This window comes from Carcharodon carcharias, chromosome 13, assembly GCF_017639515.1.
Source record: "Carcharodon carcharias isolate sCarCar2 chromosome 13, sCarCar2.pri, whole genome shotgun sequence".
NCBI lineage: Eukaryota > Metazoa > Chordata > Chondrichthyes > Lamniformes > Lamnidae > Carcharodon > Carcharodon carcharias.
In genome coordinates this window covers 114,436,706-114,459,358 of record NC_054479.1, presented here as the reverse complement: position 1 = coordinate 114,459,358, position 22,653 = coordinate 114,436,706, and the positions used below count along the sequence as shown (strand labels likewise).

Here is a 22,653-nt window from a genome sequence, read left to right as displayed (position 1 = left end):
TGGCATTCTACCATTTTCCAAGCCTATGTTTCAAAGCTATGCATTTCCATTTAGAATGTTTTGAAACACCAGGTGGAGTGTTATGATTAGGATGCCTGAGTGCACTAGTGTGAACATGCATTATGTGTTATAAAGAGTGCATTCAGTTAAAGTTATGTACATAAAATTTATTTATCAATAGTTACTGAAAAAAAATCATTAATAACATAAATTGCAAATTACTATATTGAATGAGCCCCATCAAAACCAAAAGCACCTAAGCATAGCTAGGGTGTGTAATGTCATCAGCTCAGTGATATCGAGGCAATGATCATGTACGTTATACTAATGGTGACAATCAGAACTGTAATATTTACAATAAATATATATTGACAAAAATTATTGCTATCCTTTACTTACACAATAGGCGTATTTATGTTCCATAAGAAATGGAATACAGCAATCTAGTGTTACTCTACTAATTAAGATAAAGTTTCAGGAAATAAAATCCAAAGTGTAAAAATCTTTAAAAGTTGAAGTAAAAAGTAAACAGGTCACAGCTGCTTTGGAGTTTTGTGATTCTTATTACTGTTTATTGCATTTTTGTGCTATGAAGTCGTTTTCCTGCGAATGTAATAATGATTAAAAGATGTGTAAAAATAAACTATGTAAACAATTATTGGTTCTTTATTGGTATAATCTTTAACAAAGAACCAGTGAAGAGTGCTTCCTTCTATTCTCTGTGTCAGAATCTATTCAATAGCACTGGTATACTTAAGCTTTCTGACAGCAAGACTTGCTAATTATAGTCCTTTAGCTGTCTGATGTAAACTCCAGTTGGTTATTCCATCACTTCTTTGTTGCTTCGCATTGCTGGCAGTTTTAGGATAGATTTTTAAACCCAAGTTACAATTAGTAAAGCTAAGCACCATAACATTTGTTGAGTCTTGAGAGTTTGTTGATTTAAAGACAATCTTTCTGGGTTAGGAAACATGCCCATTGGTTATGTTGCATCTAAAGAAACGCATGTGGACACATTCAGAACACTATTTGTTTTATATTGTTGTTACCTAAACAGATGGAGAGATTAGTAATTGTGCCAATGTCATCCTCCAATGATGCAATATCAGCCATATGAAAGAACTAATTCTACTGCATATCTAATTTGCTAATATTCTATCGTGCTAACCATTACTATAGGGTCTTCAAATGTAGCGAGTAATATCTTCTCTGGTGAACGTGTGGGTAGATCTGCTGCATCAGCAGAGGAAGCGACTTTTGAATTTAGCAAGCTGGAGGGAAATGCTTCATCCTCACGGTCTTCATAGTGTGCTGGGATGTTCTGGATGTTGATTAGGGGATGAGTAGGATTGCGGTTGAACTGGGACTTTGTTTCACAGACATCCTTTTCTAAATTAGATGGAACTGCTACAGGAGGAAAGTTGTTCATAAAGTTGGTAGCATGAGCTCTACTGATGGGTAGTGTTAGGCAGCTCTCTGATGAATATTTAATATTGCTTGTAGCACCTCCTTCAGACAGATTACTATCTATGAGAAATAACTTGTTAGACTTCAGATAGTCATGAAAAGCAAATATAAAACTTTTTCAACATTTGTGATTGTTTTAAACTGTTACCATCTACATTTAGATAACCAAAAACTGTAAACCAATGCCCCAAGATCCATTGTGTATGACCTTTTTGATCCTTACTTCAAATTATGGGGAAGTAACATACAATTCTGCTGATTACATAACCTGGATTTTGTGGTTAGTGGTGAAGGGACGATGCTTAAAGTTAACCTCAAAGAAAGCTGCCCAGCTCTAGAGCATCAATTTTCCCTATAATTACATGACGTGCAAACTGGCGACACATTAAGGAATCTATGGCCTCTAGGAATATTGTAGCCATCAAGCAGGCTAAGCAGCCTATCAGATTGAAGAATTCTCATAGACAGTCAACCAGGAATTAAAATGAGTGGATTATAATTCACTTTGTTATTGTTTTACAGAAGCAAACTAAGGTTAGGGCATCCACATTAGATTAAGGTAGAAGCTGAAAGATCATAAACAATCTCATAACTAGATTTAGCTACAACACCTCGTGACCATAATTCAGGAAACAGCCATTGTGCCTTCATTGTGTAGCATTCCAGTGCCCACACTGTTTGAAGGAGAAGATACACATTGTGGTTCCTGGGAGCACTAATCCTTTTCATCAGAAACTAACCTCTGCATGAGCACTTTTGCTTATTACATTAAGTTTCTCACATTGGGACAAGGTTTTTCAACTCAGCTGGAGGCAGGAACGCAGGTGGATGGGGCCTGAAAATACTGGCAACAACCAGCTTGATGGTTTCCCAATGCCGTTCCAGGCACACCCATTTTTTTGTGGAGGCAGGTTCAGGGTGGGCAGGGTTATCCACCTCCATATGGCTGGTGATCGATTAGGCTTGTTAAGAGCCTTACTAAGTCCAAATGAAAGAGGTGGACTGGAATTTCCCAGTTGGCCTCCAGCTTCCTGCACCACGGGGAGCCAGTTTAGATGCTAAGAGGAGGGCACCTGGTAGCAGACCAGGGTGCAATGCTTCAGGCTAGAGGCCCTCCTTGCCTGCCTGGGTGTAAGAGCAGCCATGTGCTGTTGGTAAAGATGCTCGTCCTCTCCACCCTCCCACAAAGGAGAGGCCTGGCTGCAAGAACAATTTTTTAATTAAAGTTTTAAAAAAGTTGATGAGAAGATGCCTCCATGTTGAAGTGCCCTCACTGTTACCTACCTGCCATCACAGCCTGCCGCTCCTCTCAGGCTGGAAGGTCTCTGAGTGGCCCACCAGCTTTGAAAGCCCGCCTGCCACCTAACTCCGTCCCAATTGAGGGTCGCCTCTGTGAAAATCCCAACGACTGGGGTGGGTTCGGAACCCAGAAACAATCCCAACTTCTGTTTCCTTGGCCCAAAGAGAAAATCCAGCCCCAGGTCTCTGGATATGGGAATCAGTTTATTGGGTACACGTCTTGAAATAAATGGGTGGTGGGAGATGTCTACACTTCAGAGACCACTAGCTTAAGGGGTGTTTTGTTGCATGCGGAGTTGTTGGGGGTTAAAGCTTCTTCATCTTCTGATTGTTCTGTGAGATTTATATTGGTTGTGTCTGAAATGTTTTATCTTTAAACATATAAAATGGGGTGGATAAAGAACCATCTCAGTGGCTTCTTATTCTTGCTGGCATTTGATTGGGCAGTTTTTTTGGGTGGAATGTGACTGCATGAAAATGGAGAGTGCTGAGAAGTTTTGCACCATATGGTCGGCAATTATCGAAAGCAGAAAATAATCCAGATGGAATGAAGCAAACCAAGAGAAGCAAAACACTTAATGGGGAAAAAGAAAATGTACAGATAAATCAATCATTATGAATTAGATAATGCCCACAACAAAGTTTCTGATCATGACAGATATAAAAAGAACTTTAATATGAAGAATTGTCTGGCAAAAATGACATGTTCATGACAAAATACACATTTCTGCAATGAAGAACAGGTTTGTCTGTTTGGTTGGTAATAACTAAAATTTACCCACAATCAGATAGAGTAATGTCGGCACTTCTCTTGCATTTCAGATACATTAAATTTTATATTGCTTAAACATGGACTCCAAAATACCCCTTAATTGTGGAATGCTATTGGGTTTAGTGTGTAACAATAAAAGTGTCTTTTTTCAAAGAACTACAATATTACTTTCTGGGTGAGTTTGACAGTGCTATTGATGTAGGTTTGGAATCTGTATCATCATTTTTAACTCTGCAATTGCCAATACAGACACTGTTCATGTAATTGGGCCAGTCAAATGCCTCATTGTTCATTACAACTCCAGCCTCTGTAAATGTCACGCACCACAACTTCATGGGCACTTTGCTACTGCTTTCTCATTGCAAACTTCTTAAGTTAAAACCCTACTGGAAAGGGATCTGGAACTTGTCCAACAAAATATGGTGTGAAAATATACAGAATATGAGGAGAAACTCCAACTCCATGTAAAGTAAGTGACATTACTCTCCAATTATCAATTCCTTTAAGGTTATGAATATTCAATAAGCTCATACTTCACCTTTGATGGGAGATGGCACATGCGCCAGCATATTCTCTTCTGAGTTCAGGAAATCTCCCCCTTGACTCTGAGATGTGCAACTTTCCTGATTTTCAGGTTTGGTCTTTTTGGTGCTCACAATGTACGGATGAACATCCAACGACAGGTGCCGACTGTGCTTTTTCTCGCTATTAATAACAGTTATGTTCCCTTCATTTTTGTTGGAAGATGAATCTTGGAGATATTTCGAAGTCGAGTCAAGGAGAGGGGCTGCAAGACTATCCGTGGCTATCTTTCGGCGGGCAGGCTTGGGTTTCTCTCCTTTATTGTTTTCAAACTTGAAGGCGGTCGAAGGTTCTTTGAAAGGCTGGTGCAGTGGGTTGGTGGTGGGAATCCATTTCATTTTCTTCCTGGGCCTCTTTATAACAAGTTGTTCGCTGGCCTCTATGTCAGCTGGGTCTACACTAGGGTCAATCGTCTGGATGCCCGCGTCCCGCATGGTTGGAGTAACATCATGGTTGGACTGGGCCAGGGCTGCCAGTAACTGCCGGACAACGTTGTCGTACATGAGGTCGCTCTCGTTGGTGATGAAGTCCAAGCGATTCAGTGATTTGATATGGTCGCGGTTTTCATTACAAAACAAAGCTAAAATGTTGATGTCACAGAATTGCGACTTCTGCCACTGCTTTTTAGTCTTGATGCCGACTTTGTGCAGTTTATCAAATATAAAGTTGGATTTCCTAACTATAAAAAGGTGGATTAGATTTATCAAAATGATGAGGTTGATGACGCACAGCAGAACAATGTCCACTATGGCGATGATGCGCTGCATCTGCACCGAAGGCAGTTTGCAGTTGACATGAACATGCAGCATCTCACTGCTGGACATGTCCGGAGGCTCCCCCAGGGGACAAGTGAACTCATTCTGCTTCTGATTCGCGTAGTAGGTACATAGATATGTGATTGGGATGATGCTCAGAAAAACCACTGACAGCTGCCTCGACAGATAAAGCCTGGCCAGGAAATTACTTTGCCCGCGCCGCTCCAGGTATTTCTCGAAAAGGTTTTGCTCCGGGCTCTTCTCCTTTTCTGCATTTTCAATGATTTCCCTTTTCTCCTTCTCTGTAATGCCTGCCCCTTTCGACTGGATCTGCTTTTCGATTTTAGGAGCCCGCCCCTCGGCGGCTCGGTGATAGCAGTTATCTATCTCCTGGAGGAGGAAGTTCAGCTCGGAGGTCAGCCTGGTGGAGGCCAGGAATTCCCAGCCGAGGGCAGGGATGTACATGATGCCGGCGAAAGCGAGCAGGGCGTAGGGAAGGAACTTGTGCTCAAAAAGGGATGGCCGCTGACTCGGTTCAACACCAGGGACAGCATCTTTCAGCTCAGTCCAACAGTATCCTCTGGCGTATAAAGCTTGGTCACGGGTGAAATTGTTTGGCGTGTAACAGTATATCGATTCTTCTGTACAAGAGAGAGAAAAGTCACGCTTGTTTTTTTTTAAACCTGTCAAAGGTGCTCTGTAAAATAAATATTTTAAACAACTCCATCAATGATATTACTTTACTTCACTTTCCAAATGTTGACATCTGGCCTTTAAGCCAATTCTTAAATTATTCTATTCAATTCAGCCCTGCCACGCACATTTTGAAAGCTCCCTCTGTTGCAGGCCTGCAAGTTCTACTCATTTAGAGTGTGTCTTAAGGAACTCTATATGCTTAATCTTTTGAAAATAAAAAGCTCTTCTCTATACCGACCTACCTATAATACATGTTAAATGATTTCCTGAGGCACCAGCGAATTCTAGTTAGCGAAATCTTTTATAAATAAAAACCAAAAAATGCTGGAAAAACTCAGCAGGTCTGGCAGCATCTGGGGAGAGAGAAAAAACAGTAAATGTTTGGAGTCCGTATGACTTCTTCAGAGCTGTGAAGAGTCACATGGCCTTGAAATATTAACTCTGTTTCTCTCTCCACAGTTGCTGCCAGACCTGCTGAGTTTTTCCAGCATTTTCTGTTTTTATTTCAGATTTCCAGCATCTGCAGTATTTTGCTTTTATCTTAGCAAAATCTTTTGTTTGCTTTGAATGTGCTCTAGTTTTCGCTGTGCAGGTTAGTTTCCAAGATCTACCCACTCTACTGACTTTTAGGCTGCGTTTTTTGGCCCCACAGGGGTGACATGGAAGTGGGCAGATGGCAAGGTAAATGGGTGCCACTGGCTGGCAGGCTGGTTTGCTGGCTCCACCTCGGCCTGGGCCACTTTCCTGGGGGCAGATTTGGGGGGGGGGGGGGGGGGGGGGTGGTGGGTGGGTGGTGGTGAGCACAGAGTTACCCACCCACAAGCGGTTGATTGACCGTGTTAAAGGTCTACTGTCAGAGGCCAAGTGGAGTTTTTCAGCTCAGGTGTTGGGGAACAGTTCAGCTGCCTGGAGGTGAGCTGCTGGTGCCCAAATGGGGGATCCCACGCTCCAGGCAGGCTGAGAGACCTTCCCTGCCTGCCTGGCTGGAGCTGCAGCCACAAACCACTGGGGGGAATTCCCCCACCCAACCCCACAACAATGGTGGTCCAACTCCTGAGCCATTTTTAAATTTAAAGTTAAAGAAGTTGGAGAGAGGGCACCCTCCATCTTGGGGCACCCTCTCACTTTAAAGGCAAGCAAAATTCGGCCTTAAGTCTTCATTCCACTTATTCAGGGAGCTAGAACCTGGGGAAGTAATATGTGTGTCAACTTTCTAAATTTAACCTGCCTTCTGAAGAATAGCCAATGTTAAAAAGATATTTATGAATAACTCCTCTAAACTTGGGGAAATGTGATGGCTATTGAATACTATCACAGAATCACAGTGCAGAAGAGGCCCTTCGGCCCATCAAGTCTGCACTGACACGTGAGAAACACCTGACCTACCTACCTAATCCAATTTACCAGCACTTGGCCCATAGCCTTGAATGTTATGACGTGCCAAGTGCTCATCCAGGTACTTTTTAAAGGATGTGAGGCAACCCGCCTCCACCACCCTCCCAGGCAGTGCATTCCAGACCGTCACCACCCTCTGGGTAAAAAAGTTTTTCCTCACATCCCCCCCTAAACCTCCTGCCTCTCACCTTGAACTTATGCCCCCATTGTGACTGACCCTTCAACTAAGGGGAACAGCTGCTCCCTATCCACCCTGTCCATGCCCCTCATAATCTTGTACACCTCGATCAGGTCGCCCCCTCAGTCTTCTCTGCTCCAACGAAAACAACCCAAGAACACTAGAACACTGTAAATTTAAATGCTTAACATTGGTCTTCGTATTTCCCTGCACACACTATTTTTGTATTCGCTCATGCGATGTGAGCATCACTGGCTAGGCCAGCATTTATTGCCTGTTCCTAATTGCCCTTGAGAAGGAGGAGGTGAACTGCCTTCTTGAGCCGCTGCAGATCATGTGTCGTAGGGACATCCACAGTGCTGTTAGGAAGGGAGTTCCAGGATTTTGACTCAGTGACAGTGAAGGAATAGCAATGTAGTTGCTAAGTCAGGATGGTGTGTGGCTTAGAGGGGAACTTGCAGGTGATGGTGTTCCAATGCATCTGCTGCCCTTGTCCTTCTAGCTGGTAGGGGTCGCGGGTTTGGAAGGTGCTATCGAAGGAGCCTTGGTGAGTTGCTGCAGTGCATCTTGTAGATGGTACACACTGCTGCCACTGTGCGTCGGTGGTGGAGTGAGTGAATATTGAAGGTGGTGAATGAGGTGTCCTGGATGGTGTCAAGCTTCTTGAGTGTTATTGGAGCTGCATTACCCAGGCAAGTGAAGAGCATTCCATCACACTCCTGACTTGTGCCTTGTAGATGGCAGACAGGCTTTACGGAGTCAGGAGGTGAGTTACTCTCCACAGAATTCACAGCCTCTGACCTGCTCTTGTGGCCATAGTATTTATACGGTTGGTCCAGTTCAATTTCTGGTTAATGGTAACCCCCCAGGATGTTGACAGTGGGGGATTCAGCAATGGTAATGCCATTGAATGTCAAGGGGAAATGATTGAATTCTCTCTTGTTGGAGATGGTCACTGCCTGACACTTGTGTGGTGCAAATGTTACTTGCCACTTGTCAGCTCAAGTGTGGATATTGTCCAGGTCTTGCTGCAAATGGACACGGACTGCTTCAGTATCTGAGGAGTCCCGAATGGTGCTGAACATTGCGCAATCATCCATGAACATCACCACTTCTGACCTAATGATGGAGGGAAGGTCATTGGTGAAACAGCTGAAGATGGTCAGGCCTAGGAACTACCCTAAGGAATTTCTGCAGCAATATCCAGGGACTATGATGATTGACCTACAATTACCACAGCCATCTTCTTTTGTTCCAAGTATGACTCCAATCAGCAGAGAGTTTTCCCCCCGATTTCCATTGACTCCAGTTTTGTTTGGGCTCCTTGATGCCACACTTGGTCAAAAGCTGCCTTGATGTCAAAGGCATTCACTCTTACCATGGCCTCTTGAATTCAGCTCTTTTGTCCATGTTTGGACCAAGACTATAATGAGGTCAGGAGCAGAGTGGCCTTAGCAGAATCCAAACTGAGCATCAGTGAGCAGATTATTGCTCATCATTTTGCTGATGACTGAGAATAGACTGATGGGACAGTAATTGGCTGAGTTGGATTTGTCCTGTTTTTTTGTGGATAGGCCTGGTCAATTTTCCACATTGCCAGGTAGATGCCAGTGTTGTAGCTGTACTGGAACAGCTTGAGTAGAGGCCCGGCTAGTTCTGGAGCGCAAAAGACTTCAGTACTATTGCCAGAATGTTGTCAGGGCCCTTGGCCTTTGCGGTATCCAGTGACTTCAGCCATTTATTGATATCACATGGAGTGAATCGAATTAGCTGAAGACTGCCATCTGGGGTGCAGGGGACTTCAGGAGGAAGCCGAGATAGATCATCCACTCGAAACTTCTGGCTGAAGATTGTTGCAAATGCTTCAACCTTAACTTTTGCACTGATGTTTGGGCTCCCCCATCATTGAGGATGGGGATATTTATGGAGCCTCCTCCTCCAGTGAGTTGTTTAATTGTCCACCACCATTCTTGACTGGATGTGGCAGGACTGCAGAGCTTAGATCTGATCCACTGGTTGTGGTTATGAAATACTCTTGATATTAAAGAGTAATGGAGGTTAACATCTCTCCAATTGATCTTCACACTCAAATGCAGGCAATCATGCCACAGTTTCTTCAAAGTATAAATTCACATAATAATGTTACTAAACTGATAGCAAGCAGAACTGCTGAGGTACAAAGTGACCCATAGTTGTAGTCACACAGTAAATTTTCCAGAATTATGATCCTTTATGACTAGGTTGAATTTAAATTAAGTTAGTGGCAACCTGGAAAAGCTGCACTAGATTTTCAGCAAGAGTCCAGACACATAACGGCTACTCTAGGGGCTGCAAGAGTTCTAGAAAAAAAACATGTTGTGAAAAATAATCACTACCTATGTACCTAAGCTCCAAGCCAATCAAAAACTTTAAGAAGCTGTGAGAGCAAATCTGCATGTGTGGATCACAGAATTTGGCATTATGATTATGTTTTTTAATAAACCAAATAACCTTAAATTAGCCTGATTTACATATTTCTGAATTCATTTGCAGAGGTTGTTGTTAAACATAAAAATAATCTTGAATATATTAATTAGACACTCAACATTTAAAATTAACTAGAGCTCTGTCATATTTCATGCTTATATATACACATGAACATTAACTCAGTATTCAGATTTAGCATAACTTGGTTGAATGACGGGATACTTTGTCCTGGCATTGTGGTGTCTTTAACCTGGCAATTCTTTTTTAAACTGGGCCATTTGGGATTGGATAATCTTCATGCTTCAATTTTTGTCTCTGCTGCAAGAGCCAGTGTTTGTAAAGCGCCCCTTCAATTCAAAAATTTATTTTTAATTAAATACACATAAACCAATATTATCTGGCTCCAACATAATTTTGTGACTGGTGTGGCAATCAAGAGCAGTGTCTATACGCCCTCCAACAGGATGATGCAAGTGCTATGCAGCATCACTAATGAAGGGAAAAGTGAGAGCACATGGTTTGTGTGTTACTAAATAAAATTCACATTGTGGGCCATGTTGCTCATACAATTTAACACTTGAGTGAATTTTATAAAATTGAACCCAATGTGTTGGAAATGAAAGCTATTTCTCAGAATTGGCTAATGATCTTTGACTTTTAGGTCAGAGTTTTTACATCTGCGAGCAGGGGCAGGTCTGGCATGCTGACGCGTAAAACGCGTGATGTCGGGCGTGCGTCCTGATGTCACTGCACATCATTTAGATCTTATGTTCAGCGGGCACACAGCCACCTCCGGCTGCCCACCCGCCAAACTGGCAAAGGCCTTTTAAGGCCATTAAAAACCCAATTAAACTACTTATCAACACTGCCCGTCCAACCTTAAGGTTGGCGAGCAGGTGAAGGGCCCCAGCGGCCTTCGCATTTCTCACGGGCGGGATGAGGTTTCCTGAAGGTTTTATTAAATAAATAAATATTTTTTTGCACAATTCATTAACATGTCCCAGCTCATGTGACACTGTCACTGTCACATGAGGGGACATGGCTAAATAATTTTTAACTCTATTATTTCTGAACTGGTAGTATGTACTTAACCTCCCTGAGGCAGCTCTGAGATTTCTGCGCTCTTCCGTGCGCATGTCTCCTCCCCCCCGCCCACACTGGTAGAAGCACTACCGGCCATGCATCAAGCTGGTCGGGCCTTAATTGGCCCGGGCACATGAAATGGTGGCGTGCAGCCTATTGCGGGTGGCAGCCGGCTCCGTGCCCACCTGCGCCCACTCCTGACCGGCCCATCCAACATACAGAAAATTCTCCCCTTAGTTATAGACAGCTGTTAGGGTAGCACAGTCAGATGACACATATATGATGACATGGCCTACCAAAGGACACAAATGTGACTGACATGCAGCAAAATGAGCCCTTGGGGAAGAATTGTTTGGCACAAATTAAGTCAGTTTTTCTTCTCTCTTTAATAATGTCTCGGTTTAAGCTAATTCATTCGCAGTCTATTTGCTCCTTGCTTTATCAGGCAATAAATAACAACATTATGTAAACAAAATAATAATAAAACTATATATAAGGAAGAAATGTATTTGCTGAGTAAATATATTTGTGGTAATGTGTTCATTTACACGCAAGAGAAACAACTTAGCACAATGAAGCAAAGTTGCAGAATTCCATGGTAATGCTCCACTCAATGTTAGGATGAACATTTATCCAGTCATCCTCCACCTAGTGGGTTACTGATCCCAGCTTTGCCATTATGAGAGACCAAGCATTTTGCTTTGAGGAGTGCCAAAAAAAAGGGTCAGTTTAAGGGCGGAATTGTCCCAGATTTGCAGTAAGTGCAGTAGTGGGTAGGCAAAACAACTTTTTACCTACCGGCCTCGATGGTGGGTTTTCATGTTATCGTCCCAAACCCGCCACATTATTTATGCACTCCCGGGTAACATGCCGTTTCCATGGCCGGCAGGCTCTTGTTCGCCTGCCCACCATCGCCCCGCTGTTGCATCATGCTGGGTGCCATGTTTAAAGTCCAGCTGCAAGCACACGTCTCAGTGCTTCCAGACCACCACTGCTGCATGGAAGACATGGCCCTGGAACTGAAGAAGACTGCAGCCCCCAGGTTCAGTGACGTGTCCCTCGAGCTCATTTTGGATGCCTTGAACGCCCCTGGGATGTTCTCTATCCATATTATGACCGCAGGAGGGGAGCAACAGCACTAACATGGCTTGGGAGGCGGTGGCAGCGGTGGTCAGTGTCAACACCCTTCAAAAGAGGACAGCCACCCAGTGCTGCAAGAGGATGAATGATCTCCTTCATTCCGCCAGGGTAAGTCACTCTTCTCATCACTCTGAACTCACCCACTCACAAACCCATCACATATCCACAGGGCCCTCACTCATTGTCAGTTCAAGGGACATCACTATTCACTCTTTCACACACACTGTCATTGTCCTCATCCCGTCCATGGGACCACTCACCACCCACACAGGCCAGGCATACTTATCATCTGGCCTGGCTGGCGTCCTGCTTACACTTTCCCCATCTCTATTCATGCAGGACAAGCTGGCACACAACAAGAGGGAGAGGTCATAGACTGGTGGCGGAATACCCGAAATCAGGGTCCTCACGGACTTTGAAAACAGAGCCATCCAGTTGACCGTGAGGACCTGGACCAGTCCTGGGCTGATGGTGAGGTTGGCGCTGCTCTACCAAGTGAGGATCTAGTAGTGCCACATTCATCAGACAACCATGCTGTCAGTGATGTGTCCTTTTTCACTGGCCACTGCCATGAATTAATTATCCCTCCTTGCTTTCACAGGCACATCTGCCTAAGAGCCGACAGAGTCCATGACCCAGGGCCTCCAATCAAGCCCTGAGGAAACCTACAAAGAGGCGTCTGGAGGTACCCTCCCTGAAGTCCCATCACAGCGCTCACCCATACCCTCCGCCAGTGCAGAGATACACACCTCGGTGGGAGTTAGCTTTAGAGTAGCCCCGGGATCACAATCTGGTGAGCACATTGCACTGTCCGATCCACAGCAGGTGGAGGCAGGGACCTCCCAGGCTTCTAGCCCTTGAAGGACGGCTGGAGGCCAGAACTTTGCTGAGTCCGAGTCACATGATGAGCTTCTGGACTCGGTTATGTCACAGTTGCTGCAGCTGCAAAGGCAAGCTAGGGAACAACAGGAAGGGATGTCCGCTGCCCCCTCAGAGTGCAAGGCATGATGGAGGAGTCCGTCCACTTTCGCTCTGAGGTAATAGCGCCTGCATGCCAACGCACCAAGGTTAACACTGGTAGGATGGCGACCGCCATGGAGACATTGGTTCAGGACTTCGCTTCTGCACTGCTGCGCGGGCTCAACTCCAACGCTGATGCCAGAATTGGCCTCCAAATATGTGTACGCAAGAGGGTTGCCAGGCAGCTCGATCTCAGTCCAGCTACCCCTGCTCCTCAAGGAGTCAGCCTGGGGTCCCCGGGTACCCAAAGGGAGGAGGATCAGCAGGTGCACACTCCAGGCCCATCCATCCAGGTGACTCAGAGAGTGTCCAGCCCATCCGACTCCCCTCTTCCTGTGACCTCAGCAGCTCCAGCTATACAGGCCGAGGAGGGTGCTGCTGCCAAACAGCAAGACCCTGAAAGCAGGCCGGGGCCCTCCAGAAGACGCCCGCCAAAGTCATCACAGACAGGGTGTCACAGTCAGCAGTCTGCCTCTACCTCTGCTTTGGACGTCCGGGGACCATCAAAACATAGCAGCAGGGTTAGGAAAGTTAAGAAGAATTAGTTGCACGTTCTGGGCATGGGTGTTCACCACTTGTACATACTATTCACTATTGTAAATAAATTCCTAAGAATGTTTCCCTGCCTATGGTTCCTTGTTCTGATGAGCAGTGTTCTTGTCACTCAGATGTGAAATATTTCTGCACAAAGTAAAAGCAGGTGTCTCAGTCCAGGGCCTCTCCCCTGTGCTTTGTGAAGCCTTCAGACCAAAGTGATGGTCCAGCCTCACACTCCCTGGACACATTACTGACGCCTGTACCTCGGCGGTGCTGGTCATTGCTGCCAGAATGTAGTGGGCAGGTATCACAGAGCTCTCTTATACTCTCCGTGCGCTCTCAACGCCTTTAAGGAGGGGCTGGCTCCCATCTCTTCAGCATCTGTGACCCCCTGATGCTGTGCACCGGTTCCTGAAGGGCTCAGGTGCTGAAGACAGACAAAGCATCAGATGATTCTGAAGATTCCTGGCTGCATCGCCATGATATGACCTTGATTACAGAGCATAAGCAAGCTGCCCTCGGCCAGATAGAAGACAGATGTTTTCAGAGGTTGTGTGAAAATTTATGGAGTGTCCTCACTGCATGTCATCATCATCCTCCTGCAACCGAGTGACTATTAGGGCCTCCACTGCATCTCTATGACAGGAACATTCTCACAGAGGATATTCACGCTGCCATAAGCCAGACTGGAGTCAATGTTCATCAATGCGATGTGAGGAACTGTGGGGTCACCTCACTGCATGTTGTCATCATCCTCCACAAATCTAGCAGTTATGAAGGCCTCCCGAGCATGCCTGCCTCATCTGGCCAGTGCATGAGCCTGATCCCCATCATCGTCGCCTCTGAGGACCCCGTCACTCTCATCCCTGTCAGCGTCCTCCTGATCGGAGGAGACATGCAGCTCCTCCATCTCCTCCTCAGCCAGCCCATCTCCCCATTGCAGTGCCAGGTTGTAAAAGGTGCAACAGACAACGACGATGCAGGGCTCCACCAGACCGGTTCAGGCACCGGGACCTTACCTTCAGCATCCCGATGGTCTGCTCCACCAAGTTGCAAATTGCAGCATGAGCCTTGTTAAACCTTCACTCTGCTGCAGTCTTAGGCTGCTGCACAGGTGTCATCAGCCTTGACCTCTGTTGGTAGCCCTTGTCCCCAAGGAGCCACCCCTGCAGCTTCTGTGGACCCTGGAAGACTGCAGGGATCCGTGGCCAACTGAGGATGTAGGCGTCTTGCACACTCCCAGGAAATCATGCACACACCTGCAGGACATGTTTCTCCTGGTCGCACACCAGCTGCACATTCAGTGAATGGAACTCCTTGCGGTTGATGTAGTCCACCATGTGTTGCAACGGAGATCTGAGCGCCACATGAGTGCACCTGTGGGAAACCCGAGATCTGGGTGAATCCAATTGCTTTTGCATCCTGGCTGCCCCGGTCCCGGGTGAAATACACAAAGTGGTGTGCTCTCGCAAAGGTGGCATCCCTGACCTGAAGGATGCGTTTGTAGGTGGCGGCTTGTGAAATCCCACAGAGGTCACCTGTGGAGCCCTGAAAGGAGCCACTGGCATAGAAATTGAGTGTCATGGTCACTTTCACGGTCACTGGCAGTGGATGCCCTCCATGTCCCTGTGGCGCCAAATCCTGCAGTAGCCGGCAGATGTGACCGATCAGTTCCCTGGACATGCGCAGTCTTCAGCGACACAGGTTCTCGATCATCTGCAGGAAGAAAGGTGGCATCTATAGACCCTGGGTGTCACTAGGCGCTGGCCTGTGACGGCTCACTGTGGCTCATGGGCGGTGTGTGCAGGATCCCCAGCCGCCCCTTCTTCATGAGGTTGCTGCTCCTGTCTCTGATCAGCCAGGAGCCTCAGTCGTGCTCTCCTCTGTCATCTTCACACTCTGTAGGCCATCAGGTATACAGTTAGTTCACCAGGCTCTGTGATCCTGATGTACTCTTCCTGGAGGATGAAAGAGAGAGAACGTGGTTACCATGGGTGTACTAAGAACCTGTCCTGGTTAAGTGTGACGGCCCCTTAACGCTTGCTGGAGAGTGCTGGCCACCACTTGGATGGCCAGAGATTAATGTGCTGCAGGGCTGCACTGTTAGCTTGAACCACTGGGGAGACTGGTCCAAACCAGAGTGATGACATTGCAAGGGGCTGTGAGTACCTCCACCGTGACTGCTCCATGGCCAGCTTTAGGAGGGAGATTGTACAACATACCCAGTTGTCCAATTGTTCTGCAGTCCACTAAAATGCTCATTACTTTGCTGTCTGTGCCTGAGGGGTGAAAAGCTCTGGAGCACTTGGTGGCACTTTGATACCTCTGCATTGCTTGAGTGGGCAGATAAGCTAGGAGCCCGACCCCAATCGTATCAATGTGGCTGCGTCTGAACTGTCTCAGTTGCAGAGGAATAGTCACTTTATACAGGTTTCCCTAATGCGTGGCCACTTCCATCGCCCGCCCTACCCCCCACCCCAAATGCTTGTATGTTATATTCAACAGCAGGGCTGTCCTTGCACCCTCGAACCCCATCACCCATGGCCTCAACAGCAGATCTGCCCTTAACCACCCTGCCACCAGTAGCCTCAACAGCAAAGCTGCTCTTAACCCCCCCACCCCCGCCATGAGTTGCCACAATGGTAGGGCTGCCCTTAACTCTGACCCGCAACGCCCCTGAAGTTTGAAGTTCAACAGGTGACCCTGGCGAGCGTTGCACAACATTACCGTGTACTCACCTCTGTGATCCCCTCAAAATGCAGGCCGCCAAGTGCCTGCCTTTTATGTGCTGTTGTGAGAAACGTGGGCGTGCTTGGGGGGAGGGGGGGTGGTGGTGCGGGGGGAGGGGCTGATTCCGGCAGGCGGGCCTGGTAATGATATGCTGATATATTACAATGAGGTTCCCGACGTCCGATGGTGGGAAATGCGGCCTGCCATTGGCGGGCTGAGCAGACAATCACAAACTGGTGCCGTAAAACCAATCGCTCTATATTTTCAGCTCATGCCACTGATCACGCCTGACACCAGCGGGCACGGAAAATTCTGCCCTAAGAGTTGAAGATCACTGTTGCACAATCCTAGTTTAGTTTCAGAGCTCAATTGCCATAATCTTAGAGAGGGTCAGCCACCAACTTGGATGCAAGGAGAGGACAATTTTGATTTTTTAAAGATGAGGTTTCATTGCACCCTCAAAGAAAGATATAATCAATTTGGTTATTTCACTAAGTAGCCCAATCAGTACACTGGCACCTTTCAATGTCCTTATATTTTATAATGCAAAAATTTGGAGTACATATTTTTGTAATCATACGACAGCTATGTGATCAAATAGAGATTAGACATGATCTATTGTATCTCCCTACGTGCTAAAACAATTTTGCTTGTTTGATTTGAGGAGCCTTTGATGAGTGGTAATGAATATCATGGTAACAGCTAATTTAATCATTAGGTTTGCACTTTGTAGTAACAGGAATGCTTGTAGGATAATGGGATGTTAAGTAGCTTGCACTGCTGTACTTATTAATTATACAGCAGTAACAGAAGAAGGTGAATTAGTTGTGAAATAATATGCACCAGTAGTGATATTACTGCAAAGCATATATGTCTTCTGAGAATTCCTATCTGCCTTCCCATTTTGCTTTAGATAAACAACATAATTAATTCAAAGTAACTGTCCATCTACCAATCTATTAGCTTCCATTTGTGATTCTGTTGAAGATTGTAATGGAGTCAGCACTGATACACAGTTGAATGTATAACAGATCAAAGTGGCAAAATGTTTTCTGATGCATATTAGTTGTCAATTGATGCACAGTTCCCCTTTCATCCTTGTAATTCTATTGTGTTGTAAAATTACTGTAGAATTGTATAAATTTTAAAGAAGGAAGAAATGAATTTTTGTCAATATTTGCGGGACTTAAATACATTTTGTTTACTTCTTTACTGGCTTCATTTTAAATCTGAAGTGGTATTTTATAAAATAAAATTTTATGTTACACCAGCATCTTAAATTATTTTTATTCTCACTGACAAAATGTGTTTTTACATTTTATTTATGAGATAAAACGTTTGCTGGGTTGCATTTTCACAAAACAAATAGTTAACATTGAATTTTTAGATGTGTGGAAAAGGCAAATGTTAAAAAACAGATTTCCTTTGGTGGATCTGAGAGCTTATCCAGTGAGTAATAATCTTTTAAGTGAAACCAATTAAACCAAATCAACAAAATTGGGATAAATCAGGCACAGCCCCTAATTCAGGTCAGTTGTAAAACCAAGAACAAAATTTAAAGGAACCTTACAAACTTTAAATCAAAATGTGATTAAAGGGGTCAACAAAACACCCCAGTCCCCGCGGTGCCCACCGGGCACGGAATCCAGTGAGTAATGGAGCAGTACAGACCAGAAAATTGCAACATCTGCTGAATTAGTTAATCTCAAACAGGCCAATGGTTGGGGGTATGATAATTGGATCTATCACCATACGTCTTAGAGGGGAAAATCAGATGGAATTTCTGCTCCTGATTGTTAAGCAGTTTCCCTTGTTGGATGTCCCCATATATACAAGTGGGAATAGGATCAGTCTTGGCTGTTAGCTCTTTGTAGTTGAATAATGTACCAACCTTCACCATGAGAGTTCACACTTGAAGATTGGTCATTTGGGTAAGGTACCAGAGGATGGTTGGTGTTTATGAATTTAGATCTTGTCAATGAGTCAACATCTTTAGTAGAGAAAGAAGGAAGGGAAATGGGACAGTGAAGAAACAAAAACAAAAGTAACCTTAATGTTCAGTTCAACCCCCAAACATATGCTATATTTTCTCTCCAACATACTGGAGTAGACCTTGACTTTGTGTGGTAGTGCAAAATGGGTGATTGTGAGTTGGCAGCCCAACTGAAATATCATCAAAATAGTTAAAGAATATATATATTTATATTGACTTCATGGAGCATTCAAAGAAACAAATGAAAATGTGTATAGTGCAAATAAAATCATTTTGCTAGAAGCTAAAAATAATGAATAAATAGGAATCAGAAAAATCTAAAGCAGAAAGATTTATTTGGAGGACCAGCAAGCAACTAACAATTTGCATAAATCAGTTACAAATCACAAAAAAATGACTATAACTGTTCTTTCAAAGGTAAATTGGAGATCCGGTACTTACAGTTCCAAAAATTATTATAGGTTTATGCATTATCAACACAGTGAAAATCATTTTAAACTCTGTTCAGCAATCAGGGTCAACACACCCCAATATTAATTTAAAAGCAAAAAACTGCGGATGCTAGAAATCCAAAACAAAAACAAAAATACCTGGAAAAACTCAGCAGGTCTGGCAACATCTGCGGAGAGGAACACAGTTAACGTTTCGAGTCCGAATGACCCTTCAACAGAACTAAGTAAAAATAGAAAAGAGGTGAAATATAAGGTGGTTTAAGGGGGCGTGGGACAAGTAGAGCTGGATAGAGGGCCAGTGATAGGTGGAGATAACCAAAAGATGTCAATATTAATTTAACCACTAAATGAAACTCAAAAGTGATGAATAATTCGTATAAACTAATATTGTCACCTGGTCCCACTGTGTCCAAAGAGTTTAGTTTAAATGTTTATCAAAATAATTAGAAGAACGATTCTACTTTCTCACCTGTAAAGCTCAATCTCTCCGTTGTTTACTTTCATCCTATAAGCTTTTCAACAATCGTTAGGGAATTGGCCACATACAACTATTAGATTCTTCATTGATACCTTTTTCTGTACATCATTTCTGTACTTCTGTCCTTTGAGTTACCTAGCCTTTCCTCTTTGTGCTTACAACCCATTCACCTCCTCCCATACAGATGCATGACTCCATGCTTGGGTGCAATTCTGCAGCACTGTTCACTCTTGACTTGCCATTCTTCATGTATGAAGTTTGATGGTAAAGGGAAGTAGGCTATGACAGAAGACATCAGAGCTGACCCTGATACTGTTGTCATCCAATGTTCACAACAGATGTGTACTTCCAGCAGGGATTGCTGAATCATAATAAGCAGCAGGTGCTTGTCAGACATTCCCTTGCGATTACAGGGGTAACATCAGCCAGAGCTGAGATCAACTAACTCAATACAGCCTGGAGAGTGAACTTGAGAAATTTCACAAAACTCATTTGTTGAGTTATCAAGGGTCTGTCTTTCTGTGCGGTTATTGATTCTCTCTCACTGAACTCAAATTCAAATCACCTTAAAATCACAGGTAGGCTTTCCCTTCAGTTTCAAAAAACATGACAACATTCAGAATGATTATTTATGACTGATTCGGTAAGGTTGCATAATAGCCAGTGTCTATTAGTACTTCCAGTGTATGTAACTGGAAAACACTGATGTGTTGCCTTTAAATTTTGAAGGTTGCAGTAGCCTTTCTGCAGCTAAAGCAAAACTGTAATCACAAGACAGCCAGTAAAATGAGAAAGGTGCTTGCTTTGAAAAGTGAAAAGTCTTTCTTTATTCAACACTGTCAGAAGAATTGACTGTATCATCTAGAAAAACAGAAATAATAGCTGCCTGTGGTTCTACAAGATATGTTTGAAATTAACAATGAAATAGGGTAGTGCTATAAATACATAGCACTTTTGGTCAAGAATACCATATACACTGAAGCACTTCTTCCTCCAAATTACTGTTCAAAAATATCTAGAATCATAAAGTGAATACAACACAAAAAGAGGTAGTTTGGCCCATTCAGTCCATGCCAGCTCTATTCAAGGACAATTTAGCTAGTCCCATTCCCATGCCTTTTACCTGTAGTCTTGCAGTTTTTTTCCATTCAGGTACTTATTCAATTCCCTTTCAAAAATCATGATGGATCTACCTCCATTACTCTTTCAGGTAGTGCATTCCAGATTGGAATCACTCACTGCGTAAAAATGCTTTTCCTCAAGTTGCCAATGATTCTTTTGCCAATAACCTTAAATTGGTGTCCTCTATCCCTGCCTCCAGTGGAAACAGTTTCACTCTATCTACTCTGTCTGGATTCCTCGTGATTTTAAACACCTCTATCAAATCTCCTTTTGAACTCTCCCCTCTTAGGGGAACAACTCCAGCTTCTCCAATCTATCCAGGTAACTGAAGTCCCTCACCCCCGGAACCATTCTTGGAATTTTTCTCCACCTTCTTCAAAGCCCTCAAATCCTTTTGAAAGGGCAGGGTCCAGAATTGGACACAAAACTTGAGCTGAGACTGAACCATGTTGCTGAAATTGTCAATATTGTCAAATGCACTTTGATATAAATGCTTGGGGCTAAAATCTTTGGCATATGTCTGAATGCATACATAAATAAATAAGGTAATAGAATACTTGATTGATTGCACATTTACACACAAAGCAGAATACAATTCAAGTAATTGCTGGAGGTTGATAATCATTTAATTGTACTGCCAATCATCTCAGCCCAAAGACATGGCTGCAGGAGTTCCTCAGGGTAGTGTCCCACAGCCAGTCATCTCAACTGCTTCATCAATAACCTTCCTTTCATCACAAGGCTAGATGTGAGAATACTTGCTGATGATTGCACAATAATCAGTCCCATTCATGACACCTCAGATAGTGAAGCAGTCATGTCTGCATGCAGAAAGATATGGACTTGGGCTGATAAATGGCAAATAACATTCACCCCCCCAGAAGTGCCAGGCAATGACTATCTTGAGGAAGACAGAATCAAAGCATCTCCCCTTGACATTCAACAGCATTACAGATCATCAACATCCTGGGAATTATCATTGACTAGAAAAATACCTGGGCCAACCATATATATACTGTGGCTACAAGATCAGGTCAGAGGCTGGGAATTCTGTGGCAAGTACCTCACCTAGGCATAATGCTGGAACTGTCCAGATTAGCAGCATCTGAAGGACAAAGACAAAGCAACGCTTCAGACGGAAACCTTGATGCTGCTGGCCAGCCTATTGTGCCGGTCTAGTGTTACCTAGAGTTTTTCTAAACTCCTCGAAATCTCAATGTCCCTTCCCAATGGGACAGAAATATGACGATAGTATTTAATCTTGTCATTCAGAATCTAATTGAATTAAAAGGCATACTGCCTTTTCTTGATGTGAATTTTTTTCCTAAGGACTATGTTACAGACCGGAGGGGGATTAACTTAAACAGCCCTGATTTCTCCCCTCACTACCCGTCCATAAATAGAAAGGTATTTTTGATTTTTGATTTCCCCCTTTATAAGTGATAGCGCATTTTCCCCAACCCTTCAGTTTCGAGTTATCCAATCCTGTATTAATAACCCCATGGCAAACTTGAAATGAGATGGAATAAGAGGGTTGGTTTATTTTACACACACAAAACACGGGAAGGGGTTTTCGCAATGTCCATCCCTTTTGCATTCACACAATAAAAGATGGATAGGAGAATGAAAGGGGTACAAGGCAAGGCACAATAAAATTAAGAATGATGATATCACGTGAGTCCAGGATCCAGAGTGAAAAGTCCAGTGGCATTTTCCTTAAGAGGTTAGCAGGCTGAAACTGTTGCGGGGTGATCTGACTTTTCAGAAGCAAGGACTTCCATGATAGGGGAAGGTACGTAGAAATGAATTAGTCTTCAAGGCACAGATACAGAAGTTCCAATGTTCCAGTAATTCACGGTATAGATGAGGACCAGGCACTTCACCTGGACAGAACTCATTTTGCTGCTACCTGTTAGATGATAAAATGTTAGAATGCCTGGGTTCAGATCCACATGGCAATACCAGAAGTTCTAGCAACTTGGGGGAGGTCATGTGACATACCTCCCACTTCTCCTGGGTGTTAGACAAAAGATGTATTTTCCCAGGCCCGGAATCTTGAGGTGTTTCGTAGAGAAGTCAGGGTCCCTTTTGTTTTTGCAGACATACAGTCTCCATTGGCTGGAGCTCTGCTTTAGAAATGCAAAGGGAGTTGGTGCATTTCTTTGCAATCTGATTGTCGGCAGTCACAGAGGGCTATAGCACCTCTTTAAAGATAATAAGGTCCCTGCTGGTTTCTGAAGGTTAGAAATTCCTCTGGTATGAGTCATGGGACATACCTCCCCATTTGGGGAAAAATAAATGGATTCCATTTCATTTCATTTTTTTTTAATGTGGTCTTAGGGAAGGAAGAATAGGAAGTGCAAATGGATACAGGCATTCTTTCATTCATGCTGGTACATCAGACGCACAGTTCACAGGTGAAATAGCAGTGTCCTGCTACATTTTTGCTTAGTGGTTTAACCTGGGGGCAAGGTGTTTGCAAAGGCAT

General features: G+C 44.1%; 1 protein-coding gene across 1 annotated transcript in view; it reads right to left on the bottom strand.

The window, feature by feature from the left end:
- Positions 1-1,147: 1,147 nt before the first annotated feature.
- The window catches only part of panx2 (pannexin 2), a 72,138-nt gene continuing 50,632 nt past the window's right edge, over positions 1,148-22,653 (bottom strand). The window contains exons 2-3 of the mRNA XM_041203117.1: positions 4,077-5,516; positions 1,148-1,527 (exon numbers count right to left, since the gene is read on the bottom strand). Coding sequence (XP_041059051.1) covers positions 1,148-1,527; positions 4,077-5,516 — 1,820 coding nt within the window. The remainder of the gene's footprint in view (positions 1,528-4,076; positions 5,517-22,653) is intronic.